We start from the raw sequence: 13,725 nt of genomic DNA on the forward strand, positions 1-13,725 counted from the left end.
AAAGCTGTGAGCTAAATAAAACTCTTTTCTTTATAAAATACCAAACCTTGGGTATTTTGTCACAGGAATAGAAAATGAAAAATACACAGTTAAAATGTTTTTCCCCTTCCAATTTTCCCAGAGTTCTTGCAGCTATGTGTGGTCATGCAAGGAGTCCCTGTCAATGAAGGCTAAGGGAATGGTGTGTGTCACTTCTGGACAAGTTTCTTTTCTTAAAACTTTAAATTTTGAAATAACTAAATATTCACAGTAAGTTGCCAAAAAATGTATAGGAAGACTGCATGTACCCTCCAGGTACTCATCCAGGGTGGTATCCTGCATAAATATAACACAACATTAAAATCTAGAGGTTAACACAGAATATATTTAGACTGTTGGGGGGGGGCAACTTATTTTATCACACGCATGACTCTGTGTAACTGCCAACCCAATCAATACACAGAACTATTCTGTCACCCATGTCTACCCCTTTTACAATCACAACCTCTTGGCTCCTCTCCCTAAACCCTGCCAATATCAAATCTGCTCTTCATTTCTATCTTTCTAAATTTCAAGAATATCTAATGAATTGGACAATAAAAAAATTTTACTTTAAAAATTCAGAATAAAAAGCATGTCAAATTAATTTTTTAATAAGCATCTAAAAACAAATTGACAAGTACTTGAGTTTAAGTATTTTTAAAAAATTCAGCACATTGAAAAAAATAAATAGAAATGATGTATGTCAGAACTACCTAAAACTTCACTATTTAGAATACTAATAACTGAAATGCTATCAACTGAAAATTTTTCATGTATGATTAACACGAGCAACTTTACCATGATACACACCTTCCCCTTGCTCACAGATTTGCTCTCAGCAGTTTCAGTTGCCTGAGGTCAACCTGGCCCAAAAATATTAAATGGGAAATTCCAAAAATAAACAATTCCTAAATTTTAAATAATATTTAGCTGGGCATGGTGGTCCATGCCTGTGATCCCAACTATTCAGGAGGGAAAGGCGAGAGAATTACAAGTTCAAGGCCAGCCTGAGCAACTCAGCAAGACTCTACACAATAAAAACCAACCCACACACAAACCAACTTTTAAAAAGAGAATACTGCTATAATTGTGAATCTCTTGCTGGATCTAGTTTATAAACTAGACTTTATTTTAGGTATGTACATACAAGTAAAAAACAGTACATATGGTAGTTGGTACTCTTCATGGTTTCTGGCACACACTGGGGATCTTGGTATGTGTCTCCCATAAATAATGGGGGGAATACTGCTTTTATACCTTGTATCCAATAATTAATTTACTTTTAAACTAAATATTCATAAACTAAGAGAAAAATGTAAAGTTTATCAAAATATACAAGAAAGTAAGCAAACCTGTTCACTGCTGAGAATATTTGCTTTATCCATCATAAAACCAAACTGGATACAGTACGTCCCCACTTTGTTAGGAATTACTTTATCCCTAGATTCAAAAGAAAGTGGTAAGGTTATTGACAATTTTTAAATAAAGGGGGAAGGAATTCAAAGCACCAACATTTCCTTTTATAACAAGTTAATGAATAATAAATAATTACATATTATATTTGTCTTCATTCATTCAACAAATATTGCATATTAAGTTTAATTAACTTTACCTGTACATTCTTCCACAAAACATTCAAGACAAACGCTCTGGATATAGTAAAAATGGAAATAGGAATATAAAGTTGACAAAGTAGTAAGCACACAAAATATGATAAAGTATATAGCTCAAGTGAATTTTGTTTCACTTCTACATTATAAATTTCTAACAAATGGTTTTATATTTCGAGATTATGAATGATCTTACTGATCTTCTATGTTGCTTTATTTTCTATTCAGGCAGTATTCTAAATATCTGACAATATATTCAAGTTATTTACTGTGATTTGACTTCTCAATAAGGAACAGTACTTAGTAGGTACACTAACTTGTTTTAGTTATATTTTAACACACTGAAAATATGAATGAAATGATGTTACAGTAAAAATTAAACAAGATCTGCTTCTAAATGGCACACCAACCCTTCTCATGAAAATAGCCATGTGTTTGTTAAAAAAATGTTTTAAAAGATGCTCCAGGGCTGAGATGTAGCTCAGTGGCAAAGCATATGCCTTGCATTCACAAAGGCCTGGGTTCAACTCCCAGGTAAAAAAAAAAAAAAAAAAAAAAAAAAAAAAAAAGTTGCTCCACAGTTAACAAAGTATTAAAAAAAAATCCCTCAACAGTATACAGTAAGATAGGATGGAGGTTATGGGAGACATATATCATTATATATAATACATAACTATTATAATTATATGTCTTAGACATAATTATTACCATACATATTAATAAATAAAAATGTCTGATAACAGCAAAATAATGAAGAGGCATTGGAACTAGACTAAAATATCAACAGAACAAGAGAAAATAAAAAATGACCTAATGACTGATTATTACTACTCAGCTTGATAAAAGTAAGACTAATATGCCAACAGATAACTGGAACCAAAAAAAAAAAAAAATGTAAGCCAGGCATAGTTTTATGTGCCTTTAGTCCAAGACATTTAGGAGGCTGAGGTGAGAAGACTGCTTGAGCCCCTGAGTTTGAGACCAGTCTGGGCAACAGAGCAAGACCTTGTCTCAAAAACAAATAAACCTCTTAAATGTAAATATGAGAACTAAAAAAGTCAAATAATTAATAATTCAAAGGTGGATTTAACAGCAAATGAAATCCTACTGCATAAGGAATTAGTTACCTGAAGATAGTTCAAAGTAAATAGGATGAGAAGAGACAAAAGAATGGCAAGTAAGAGAAAAGAGGGTAACAGACAGAGCACATTGTGAAAACAGCTAACACACTTAAAATAGAAGAGGAAAAGAATGAGACACAAGAAATACCTGATGAGATAGTGACTGACAACTGTTCAAAACTAAAGACAACACAGTCCAACTTTATGAAAATCAATTAGGACCCATAAAATGAAATTCACACAAAAGTAAAACTACTGAAAACAAAACCCAACAATCAAATGAGGAGGGAAAATGATTTCTTTTCAAGAGAACTGAATAATAAGACTGAGCTAACTTCGCAGTTGAATGAGATAGAAAAGGATGGCCTGAAAGTACTGCAAGAAACTGCCAACCAAGAATAGCACACTCAGTAAAAATATCCTTTGAGTATGATGGTATATAAAGACATTCTCAGGTAAAAATGAGACAATTCATCACCTGTGAAAATGCTAAAGGAACTTCCTCAGATGGGAAGTAACCCCAGATGAACATGGTGAGTTCAAGATTATGAGAAAAGATGAGTAAATTTAAATGAACAGACCATATACCTCGATAGGTTTAACATGCACAATAAAAAGGCATGTAAACTGAGAAAGTAAAAGTTGTAATTCAGTGTTCTGGGATCCACACACAGCTCAAGAAAGTACATGCCATTTACAAAAGACACACTTTAAAAGAAAGAAAAAAGATATACTTCACAAACACTAACTCTCCTCAAGATCCCTAAGGTGGCTTCTGCAAGTCATTTATATGGATAGTTGATATATTGTCATTAAAGTAGACCTAAAGGCAAAAAGAGGAGCACTACATAATGATAAAATACTTAATATCTCAGGAAACTATAAGTCTGTAAGTCATTATGTACCTAATAACAAGGTTTCAAAATATTTAAAATAAACACCATAGAACTAAGAGGAAAAAGAGAAAAATCTGCATTCATACTGGAAATTTGTAATATTGCTAAAGGAAGCAGATTTAAAAAAAACAAACATCAACCTGGGAGCAGTGGTGCATGTCTGTAATCCCAGCAACTTGGGAGGCTGAGACAGGAGCATCATAAATTTGAAGTCGACTTCAGCAACTTAGCAAGACTCTGTCTCAAAATAAAAAATAAAAAACACCCAGGATGTAGCTTGATGGTAGAATACCCCAGGGTCTCCAGCACCACAAATATCAATATAGAAAAACTAAGTAAACACAGAACTGTATCTCAAATGCAAAATATACATTATTTTCTAGTACACTTGGAACATATATAAAAATTGACAATATGCAAATAGTACAGAAACTGATGCCAAGTAACTCCACAAAGAATTGAAAATCATACAGATTAGGCTTTCTGAACACAGTAGAATTAAACTAGAAATCAATATTAGAAATTAAATGGTCTACTTCTAAATAAACTATGGGTCAATGATAAAACCACAATGGAAAGACTTTGATCCAAACAGTAATGAAAGTACAATATACAAAACTTATGAACGCTACTAAAGCCATGCTTAAAGAGAAAGTTAGAGTTCTACACACATACACACACACATATAATATATACATATATGTATGCTGAAAGTAAATGAGGTAAGAAACCATCTCATGAAGTCTGTAAAAAAACAAATGATATCCAAAGAAAATAAATGAAATTATCTGACAATAAAACAAATATAAAAGAAGACATTTAGAAAGCCAGAAGTGCTCAGTGGTAGAGCACTTGCCTTATATGTGTGGGACACTGGGTTCAATTCTCAGCACCACATAAATAAATAAAGATATTGTGTTCGACTACAACTAAAAAAAATTTTAAATAAAAAGTCAAAAGTTGATTCTTTCATAAGACTGATAAAATTAAAATCTCCTGTTAAGATAAATCAAGACACAAATTAGAGAAAATACAAATAACTAATGTCAAGAACATCACTACAGACTCCACAGAAAATTAAATGAAGGTAGTATTTTTTTAAAAACTTGAAATTTTAGCTAAAAAATAGCTTTTTGAGAACTAAACTGAATCTGTAATTAAAACCTTCTCTCTAAAACAAACACTCTCCAGGTTCAGATAGCTGCACTCAGGAATTCTACCAACATTAAAGAAGATATAATGATACTCTTACCAAGAACTTCTGAAGAATAAACCACAAAGATTGAGGGAATAGGGAACATAGCTCTTTACTAGTTTTGTGAGGCTTACAGGACTTAAATATTAAAACCTAAGAATTTTTACGAAAGAAATGCAGACTAATTTCAATCATTAATGTAGATACAAAAATCCTAAGCAAAACATTAGCAAAAAAATCCATTAATTTATAAAAATGATAATTCAACATGATAAAATTGGGCCTACTCTAGTAATTGCAGGGTTAGCTGAACATTCAGAAACTAATGTGCTGTAATTCACCAAAAAAAATCATATTCTGTCTCAGTAGATAATTACTACTAATGCTAATTCATAACAGAGAATGTCTCCTAGTAAAGATCAAAAATAAATATTCTGATAAAATGCTGAAATGCTTCTTTTTGGATGAGAGTAGAGTGATCATCCTCATCATTATCATTTAACATTTTACTATAAGAACAAGCCAGTGCAGTATAGCATGAAAAAGAAACAAAATGGACAAGGATTGTAAAGTAAACAAACCTATAACGATTCACAGACATCTCTTAAAATTTCAAAGAATCTATACATAAAATTAGAAATAAGTAAGTTTAAGAAAGATGTTTATTAGAAGATCAATCTACACAACTCAAGGGGATTTCTACAACCAACAACAAAGCATAAAAATGTTTTCTAGAAGATACCATTTACAATAATACCATTAAAAACCCCAACTACATAGAAATTAATTTAAGAAAAGATATTCAGCATGGAAGTGGGGTTCCTTGGAGAGCCAGGCCTGCCCAAAAAAGTTGGAGTGGAGACTGCTTTTGGGTCCCATCTGGGGTGCCAAATTTGTTGCCAAAAGCTCTGTCCTTGTCCCAATGCCAATCCAACAATGAGGACATGGTTTTGAAAAAAAGGAAGAAGGTTTATTGCTTTCCTAGAAAAGAAGAAACACAGGGGACTCCGGTCCCAGAGGCTGTGTTTTCTTAAGGAAAAATATTCAAACCTTTAGGAAAATTATAAAACATTATAAGAGAAACTGAGGAAATTTACATTAATAGAAGGTTATGCCATATTCATGTACTTTAAAATGGTCCCAAATTCTTATTCAAACAAAATCTCAACAGGTTTTTGCCACTGAAATTGTGTTTTTGTTATGTGAATTTATGAAGACAGTGTAGTATTAACAAAAATATTCAAATATGCCAATAAATCAAAACAGGGAGTATAGAAATAGATCTACACATGTATATGGATATATGGTTTATAATACAGATAGCACTGGAGAAAAATTATCATTTTAATAAAGCCATACACACACACACACACACACACACACACACACACACACACAAACACACACACACATACATATATATATATATATATATACATTTTTTTTTTTTTTTTGTAAACAAAGCCTGACCACCTACCTCAAACCTTTCATTTAAAAAAATAAATCATGGCTGGGGTGCAGCTCAGTGATAGAATATGTGTTTAGCGCACATGATGCCCTATGGTCAATCCCCAGCACCCTCACCTCCACCCCAGCCAATCATTTCAGGAATAACTAACCAAAAAGAGTCAACACAGCAGCAAATCTAAAGTATTATTCTTAGGTCTGCTCACAAGATTTGCCCTTGTTGGCACCTATAAGGATACATTTTAGGAGGGTTAGTACTTTTCCTGGGAAGAGTGGCTCACATTACCTAAAACACTTTTACAAATATGCTTTATGCAAAACACCTGCTTTCCTTCTGGAAATTTGTCAGGTACTAGGCAGGGGTTGCCTATCACAAGATCAGCCTCCAATAAAAATCCTGGACGCTAATCCTCTGTGTTTGACATTTCACATATGTTTTCAAAACCTGTTACTGAAGAATTAAGCATGTCTTATGTGACTCCACCGGAATAGAACCCTTGAAAGTTTGGACATCACTCCATAAGACTTCCCCCTTTGCTGATTTTGTTTTGTATTCTTTTGTCATAATAATTCATAGCTATGAGTAAAACTATACTAAGTCCTGTGAGTCTTCCTAGTGAATTATTGTATCTGGAGTTGGTTGTGAGAGTACCCAACCCAATAATATAGAGAAATGCTTTTATAACCAAAATATAAAGAAAGACTTTTTAAAGATGGTTAATTATGTAGGAAAGGATTAATATATCTGTTACTGACTGTGAACAATCAATTGAGATAACTCACTACCTTCGGACCAACCTACATCTGTTCATATAAAAATGAAGCACTCTTATTCAAGGTATCATCAAATGCAAAAACTAGCCAGGCAGCAAAGGATTCTAATAAATCTAATATGTTATGGTTATAAGCCATAACATATGAAGAACTCTTACCAATTAATATAAAAAAATATCAATACCAAAAAGAGTCAAGAAATTCATGATGATAAAGGAAATGTAAATTGAAATTAAATGTGTTGCCACTACACATTCAAAATAAAACTGAACTAGAAAAGATAGATATAGTCAAATGCTGGTGCAATGGGAACTCTCATATACTGCTGGTGGGAAAAGAAATTGGTGTTAACAGTTGGGAAAACTGGCAATAGTTACTAAAGATAAGCGTATGCATTATGCTTAGTTTTACTAAACTTATGACTCGGTAAGTTCACGTCTATGTTTGCACTTGTTATATAAGAACATATAGCAATAGACTGCAACAGTCTCAAACTGAAAACAGCACAAATGGTCATTGGTAGAATGGATAAATAAGTGCAGTGTGCATACACAATGGCCTACTACACAGCAATAAAAATGAAAGAAATTACAACTATAACAGATTAACCTCACAATTCTCAGTCAAGTCATTTACAAAAGAATACTGTATCTACATCGATCTACCTATCTCCTACAAAGAGATGGAGTTCAACTATCATGCTAAGTGAAATAAGCCAGTTCCCAAAAGCCAAAAGTTGAATATGTGGAGCTAATTCGAAATAAGGCTGGGATAGAAAAATAGAAGAAAGATCAGTGGAGCTGATGAAGAGAAAATGAAGGGAAAGGAAGGATGGGATAGGGACAGATAGTGGAATGAATCTGAGTTAACTTTCCTATGATATATGAATACATTACAGTGAATCTCACCATTATGTATATCCAAGAGATACTAAAAAAAAAAAAAAAAAAAAAAAAAAAACTAGATCAGTAGAGTAGGAGGAGGATAGGGGTGGAGGGAGGAAGAGAGGGAAAGGGGTAGGACAGGGACTGAATTAGAACAAATTATATTCCATGTTTTTATAATTGTGTCAAAATGAATCCTAATGTTATGTATAACTAAAAATAACCAATATAAAAAAAAAATGGGCACAACTAAATCAGAGACTTTAGGGATATATGATCAGACAACAGAACTCCAAAGAAAACCAAGTCAGGAAAGATTTTTGTGTGTGTGCAGCACATAAAGAAGGAAAGAGGTAATGAGTGGGAGAAGCAGGAAGTGGGGCTTACATGACAATGGCATTACTTCTTGACTTTAGTAGAGGGTGCACATTCACTTTGGGCAAAATACAATGTTGCATATCTTTCTTTTGGTACTTTTTGCATACTGTATCTCCCTTTTGAAAAGATTAAGCAATTAAACAAGATTATATGTACAACCCCCAAAACAGTGACTAATACCTTAGGAATCCAAATATTATTTTCATTTATGCAAACATAATTAATATATTATTGTATTACTTATTATATTACACATGTAACTAACAGGGAAAGAATGTGATAATTTTTTTAGACATGAAATTCATAAAACATAAAATTAATAATTTTAAAGTGTACACACTTGCACTGTTATATAACCACCATCTCTATTTAGTTTCAAAACATGATCACTTTTAAGATTTATTAAAATGGACTGAAGGCTGGGGTTGTAGCTCAGTAGTAGAGTGCTTGCCTCATATGTATGAGGCACTGGGTTCAATTCTCAGCACTGCATATAAATAAATGAATAAAAATAAAGGTTCATCAATAACTAAAAAGAAAAATTAAAAATAAATAAATGAACTGAGACCTCTGAAACTGTGAACCCCCAAATACACTTTTCCTCTCTCTTTTAAAAAAAATTTATTAAAATAGGTTTCCTCAAACAGATGCCCTAGGATGCTAAAATAAGACTTAACTGAAACCAACTACATATTTTAGAATACCATAAAATTGCCCAATTCTTGCACACATTAATAGACTTCATACACAGAATGATAATTTAAAAGACTGAAAAGGTAGCAGTATGCGAACCCTAACCCCCTTTAATAATTTGGGTATATTTAAAAGACTAAAAGGAATGTTGGTTTAAGGACAGAGGCTGGTTTGAACATTTTGTTATTGGTCTATCATAGAAAATTACAAAACTCAAGAGTGTTCACAATCTTTTATAGCCACATGACACTGCCTTAACAAGTATACATTCAGTGGACATTTTCTGTTTTAAACAAAAAGCATCAATCTATCATTGATAATTTTTAGAAAACACAAAACTGGTCCTTTATCAGTATGAAATCATTTTTTACTTTATTAATGTTGAATTAATAAAGAAACTTTGTGAGGGAGGGGAGAGGAAAAAGAAATCTTAGACACAATCCTTTCAAAACCTTTTTCAAATTTTAAAATGGTGGTCCAGAATGAAGGAGTAACAGCTCAAAGTCACATAACAGTAGAAGCCAGTCTAATCTTATTTTATAAAATCTTAGAATAAAAATTTCCTATATAATAAAAAATCATATTCTGGTTATATAAAGGAAGTCTCACGACTTTCAAAGTTTCTAATGCTACCACAACCATCACAAAAATCTTTCCCCAAACCATATTACAAAACTTTATTAAAAACAAATCACATCTTTCCCCCCAAAAAACTACCCAATAACAAAATCATAAATTACTTTCCTTAGATGAGCAGGCAATGTCTCTAAAGGGTGAATTACTTTGTAACAAAACAAGCATAAAAATATGAAAATGATTTGAGAAATACCTGAAATAGAAGCAACCATCTTCCTTGTCATTATCTTTTATTTTATTACAACTAAATGTTTCTGCCTGGAAAGGAGAGGAGGAGAAAAAATAAACTTAAAATCTATTCAGGATGAAAATTTATACACATATGTATCTTTATAAAACATGTGAGACAATGAAAAAAGTCACAATGTAAAAACATCCATTACAGGGTATAGATTTCTATGGTGATAACATTTTAAAGTAATAGCAGCATCACTGTCTTGCTGGTGTAAACTGAAGAAGTGAAGATCATGACTGCTAAAACCACGGTAACTTTTGGAACTATCAAACAAGCTAGTTTCTAAAAGAGTTAATGCTATAAACCATAAATGCTGAAGTGGGTTATGAAAATGGGACACTGAAACATTTTAAAATTTAGTTTCAAATTTGATATTTATCTCAAATTTTCATTATCCAGTATGGAAGCCAATATCTTTACAGAGCTTTTATTATTAAGCACTCAAAATGTAGCTTGTCTGAATTGATAAGGTTTAAGATAAACAAATTGTGAAGAGATGGAAAAAGAATACAAAATTTCAATAAATTTTAAAATATGGAATACAGGTTTAAATGGTAATTTTTCATACTTTTGCTATTTTATGATTAAAAATAATTAAAATTAATTTTACTTACTTCTTTTTACCTTTTTAATGTGGCTACTAGAAATTTAAATGCCAGGTACGACCTTTCTACTGGACAGCAATGTTCTACACCTTCAAACTCTTCTCCCACATTTCTCTATCTTATAATTTATCAATATCTCTTTGCTCACTCATTTTCTGTGTTACCCTTTAGTGATATTTAATGGCTTTTTCTTTGTGCTAATTTTAGGCAAAATAGTGTAAAATATCTTAACATGTTAAGAAAAATCACAATGTAAACTACTCTATTTAAATAGCAGCAACAAGTTAGGTGCTAGTGTGTGTACCTATAATTCCAGCTACCTAGAAGGCTGAGGCAGGATTGGAAGTTTAAGGTCAGCCCTGGCAACATAGTGAGATCCCAATTAAAAAATAAAAATAAATTAAAAAAATCAATATCGTCAACACTTAACTTTGAAATATATATTGATGCATATTTTTTTAATCCCAAGTAATGGAGTAGATTAATTTTCAATTCTCAAATATAGATGTGCTGCATTTTACACTAGATTTAATTGTAACTTAAATGGAAGAGCTATTTCTAAAAATGATTCCCATTACTCACATTTGCTGGTGGTCGGTTCATACTGCTTGCCAGCTTCCACAATTTCATGGAAATACGTGCTGGATTGATATTTTTAATGATACTGTCATCTTCAGAAATAACGCTAACCATAAAATCTGCCATGGTAAACATATACATACATCTTACTAATTGCAACAGAAAAAAACCCTAGAGCTAAATTAAGTTCTCCTCTAGAAATATAACTTTGCTCCTAATAAGCCCTTCTCATATTTACAGTCTGCCATGCAATAAATTCTAGCATTCAGGACCAAAATGGCCAGATAATGTATACTTAGCAACTTAGAACTAGGTCAGTTGATCAAAACATCATATGCTTTTTAATGTATTCCTAGAATGCTTACGTCATGACTTTCAATAGCATGTAATAGCTCAAGTTTTATTATATGTAACATTCACAACATATTTACCATTTCTAATTTATTTGGCACCTATTAGTTTTTAATTAGAAGAAACAGGTTTTCTCTCCCCCAAAGAGATTTAACACAGTATCTATAAAGCTGTTATAAAAGGCAATGTATATAATACATGTAATTTATTAAAAATATTATTAAAACATTTAATCAATATCAAGAAATGAAATACAAGAAGCCATCAAAATCATACCATCCAAGAAAAGCCCAGGACCAGACAGATTCTCAGCCGAGTTCTACAAGATCTTCAAAGAACTCATTCCAATACTTCTCAAAGTATTCCAGGAAATAGAAAAGGAGGGAACCCTACCAAACTCATTCTATGAAGCTAATATCACCCTCATACCCAAACCAGGCAAAGAACATCAAGGAAAGAAAATTTTAGACCAATATCCTTGATGAATATAGATGCAAAGATCCTTAACAAAATACTTGCAAACCGTATCCAAAAACATATTAAGAAAATTGTGCACCATGATCAAGTGGGGTTCATCCCTGGAATGCAAGGATGGCTTAACATCCGTAAATCAATAAGCGTAATCCATCATGTCAATAGACTTAAGGATAAGAATCATATGGTTATTTCAACTGACGTGGAAAAAGGGTTTGACAAAATACAACACCCCTTTCATGCTCAAAACACTAGAAAAAATAGGGATAGTAGGAACATACCTGAACACTGTAAAGGCTATTTATGCTAAGCCCACGGCCAACATCATTCTTTATGGAGAAAAACTGAAACCATTCCCTTTAAAAACGGGAACAACACAGGGATGTCCTCTTTCACCACTTCTATTCAACACTGTCCTCGAAACTCTAGCCCGAGCAATTAGACAGACTAAAGAAATTAAAGGGATACGAGTAGGAAAAGAGGAATTTAAGCTGTCACTATTTGCTGATGACATGATTCTATATTTAGAGCATCCAAAAAACTCCAGAAAACTTCCAGATCTCATCAATGAATTCAGCAAAATAGCAGGCTATAAAATCAACATGCATAAATCTAAAGCATTTTTATACACAAGCAATGAAACATCTGAAAGGGAAATGAGGAAAACAACTCTATTTGCAATAGCCTTAAAAAAATAAAATACTTGGGAATCAATCTAATCAAAGAGGTAAAAGATCTCTACAATGAAAACTACAAAACATTGAAGAAAGAAACTGAGGAAGACCTTAGAAGATGGAAAGATCTCCCATGTTCTTGGATAGGAAGAATTAATATTGTCAAAATGGCCATACTACCAAAAGTTCTATACAGATTCAATGCAATTCCAATTAAAATCCCAATGATATACCTTACAGAAATAGAGCAAGCAATCATGAAATTCACCTGGAAGAATAAGAAACCCAGAATAGCTAAAGCAATCCTTAGCAGGAAGAATGAAACAGGGGGTATCAGAATACCAGAAATTCAACTATACCACAAAGCAATAGTAACAAAAATGGCATAGTATTGGTACCAAAATAGACAGGTGTATCAATGGTACAGAATAGAGGACACGGACACAAACCCAAATAGATACAATTTTCTCATACTAGACAAAGGGGCCCAAAATGTGCAATGGAGAAAAGATAGCTTCTTCAACAAATGGTGCTGGGAAAACTGGAAATCCATATGCAGCACAATGAAACTAAACCTCTATCTCTCACCCTGTACAAAACTCAACTCAAAATGGATTAAGGACCTTGGAATCAGACTAGAGACCCTTCATCTTACAGAACAAAAAGAAGGTCCAAATCTTCAAAATGTCGGCCAGGATCAGACTTCCTTAACAGGACTCCCATAGGACAAGAAATAAAAGCAAGAATCAATAACTGGGATAGAGTCAAACTAAAAAGCTTTCTCTCAGCAAAGGAAACTATCAGCAATGTGAAAAGAGAACCTACAGAGTGGGAGAAAATCTTTGCCACTCATACTTCAGATAAAGCACTAATTTCCAGAATATACAAAGAACTCAAAAAACTCTACACCAAGAATACAAATAACCCAATCAACAAATGGGCTAAGGAAATGAACAGACACTTCACAGAAGAAGAGCTACAAGCAATAAAGAAACATATGAAAAAATGTTCAACATCTCTAGTAATAAGAGAAATGCAAATCAAAACTACCCTAAGATTCCATCTCGCCCCAATTAGAATGGCGATCATCAAGAATACAAGCAACAACAGGTGTTGGAGAGGATGTGGGGAA

At 32.6% G+C, this 13,725-nt stretch overlaps 1 protein-coding gene across 2 annotated transcripts in view; it reads right to left on the bottom strand.

The window, feature by feature from the left end:
- Smchd1 (structural maintenance of chromosomes flexible hinge domain containing 1) overlaps nucleotides 1-13,725 on the bottom strand; it is a 157,502-nt gene that overhangs the window by 52,700 nt on the left and 91,077 nt on the right. For both annotated transcript variants that reach the window (XM_047526412.1, XM_047526413.1), the window contains exons 33-35: nucleotides 11,098-11,213; nucleotides 9,869-9,933; nucleotides 1,374-1,461 (exon numbers count right to left, since the gene is read on the bottom strand). In XM_047526412.1, coding sequence (XP_047382368.1) covers nucleotides 1,374-1,461; nucleotides 9,869-9,933; nucleotides 11,098-11,213 — 269 coding nt within the window. The remainder of the gene's footprint in view (nucleotides 1-1,373; nucleotides 1,462-9,868; nucleotides 9,934-11,097; nucleotides 11,214-13,725) is intronic.

The sequence above is a fragment of the Sciurus carolinensis genome, chromosome 15 (genome assembly GCF_902686445.1).
Source record: "Sciurus carolinensis chromosome 15, mSciCar1.2, whole genome shotgun sequence".
Classification (NCBI taxonomy): domain Eukaryota; kingdom Metazoa; phylum Chordata; class Mammalia; order Rodentia; family Sciuridae; genus Sciurus; species Sciurus carolinensis.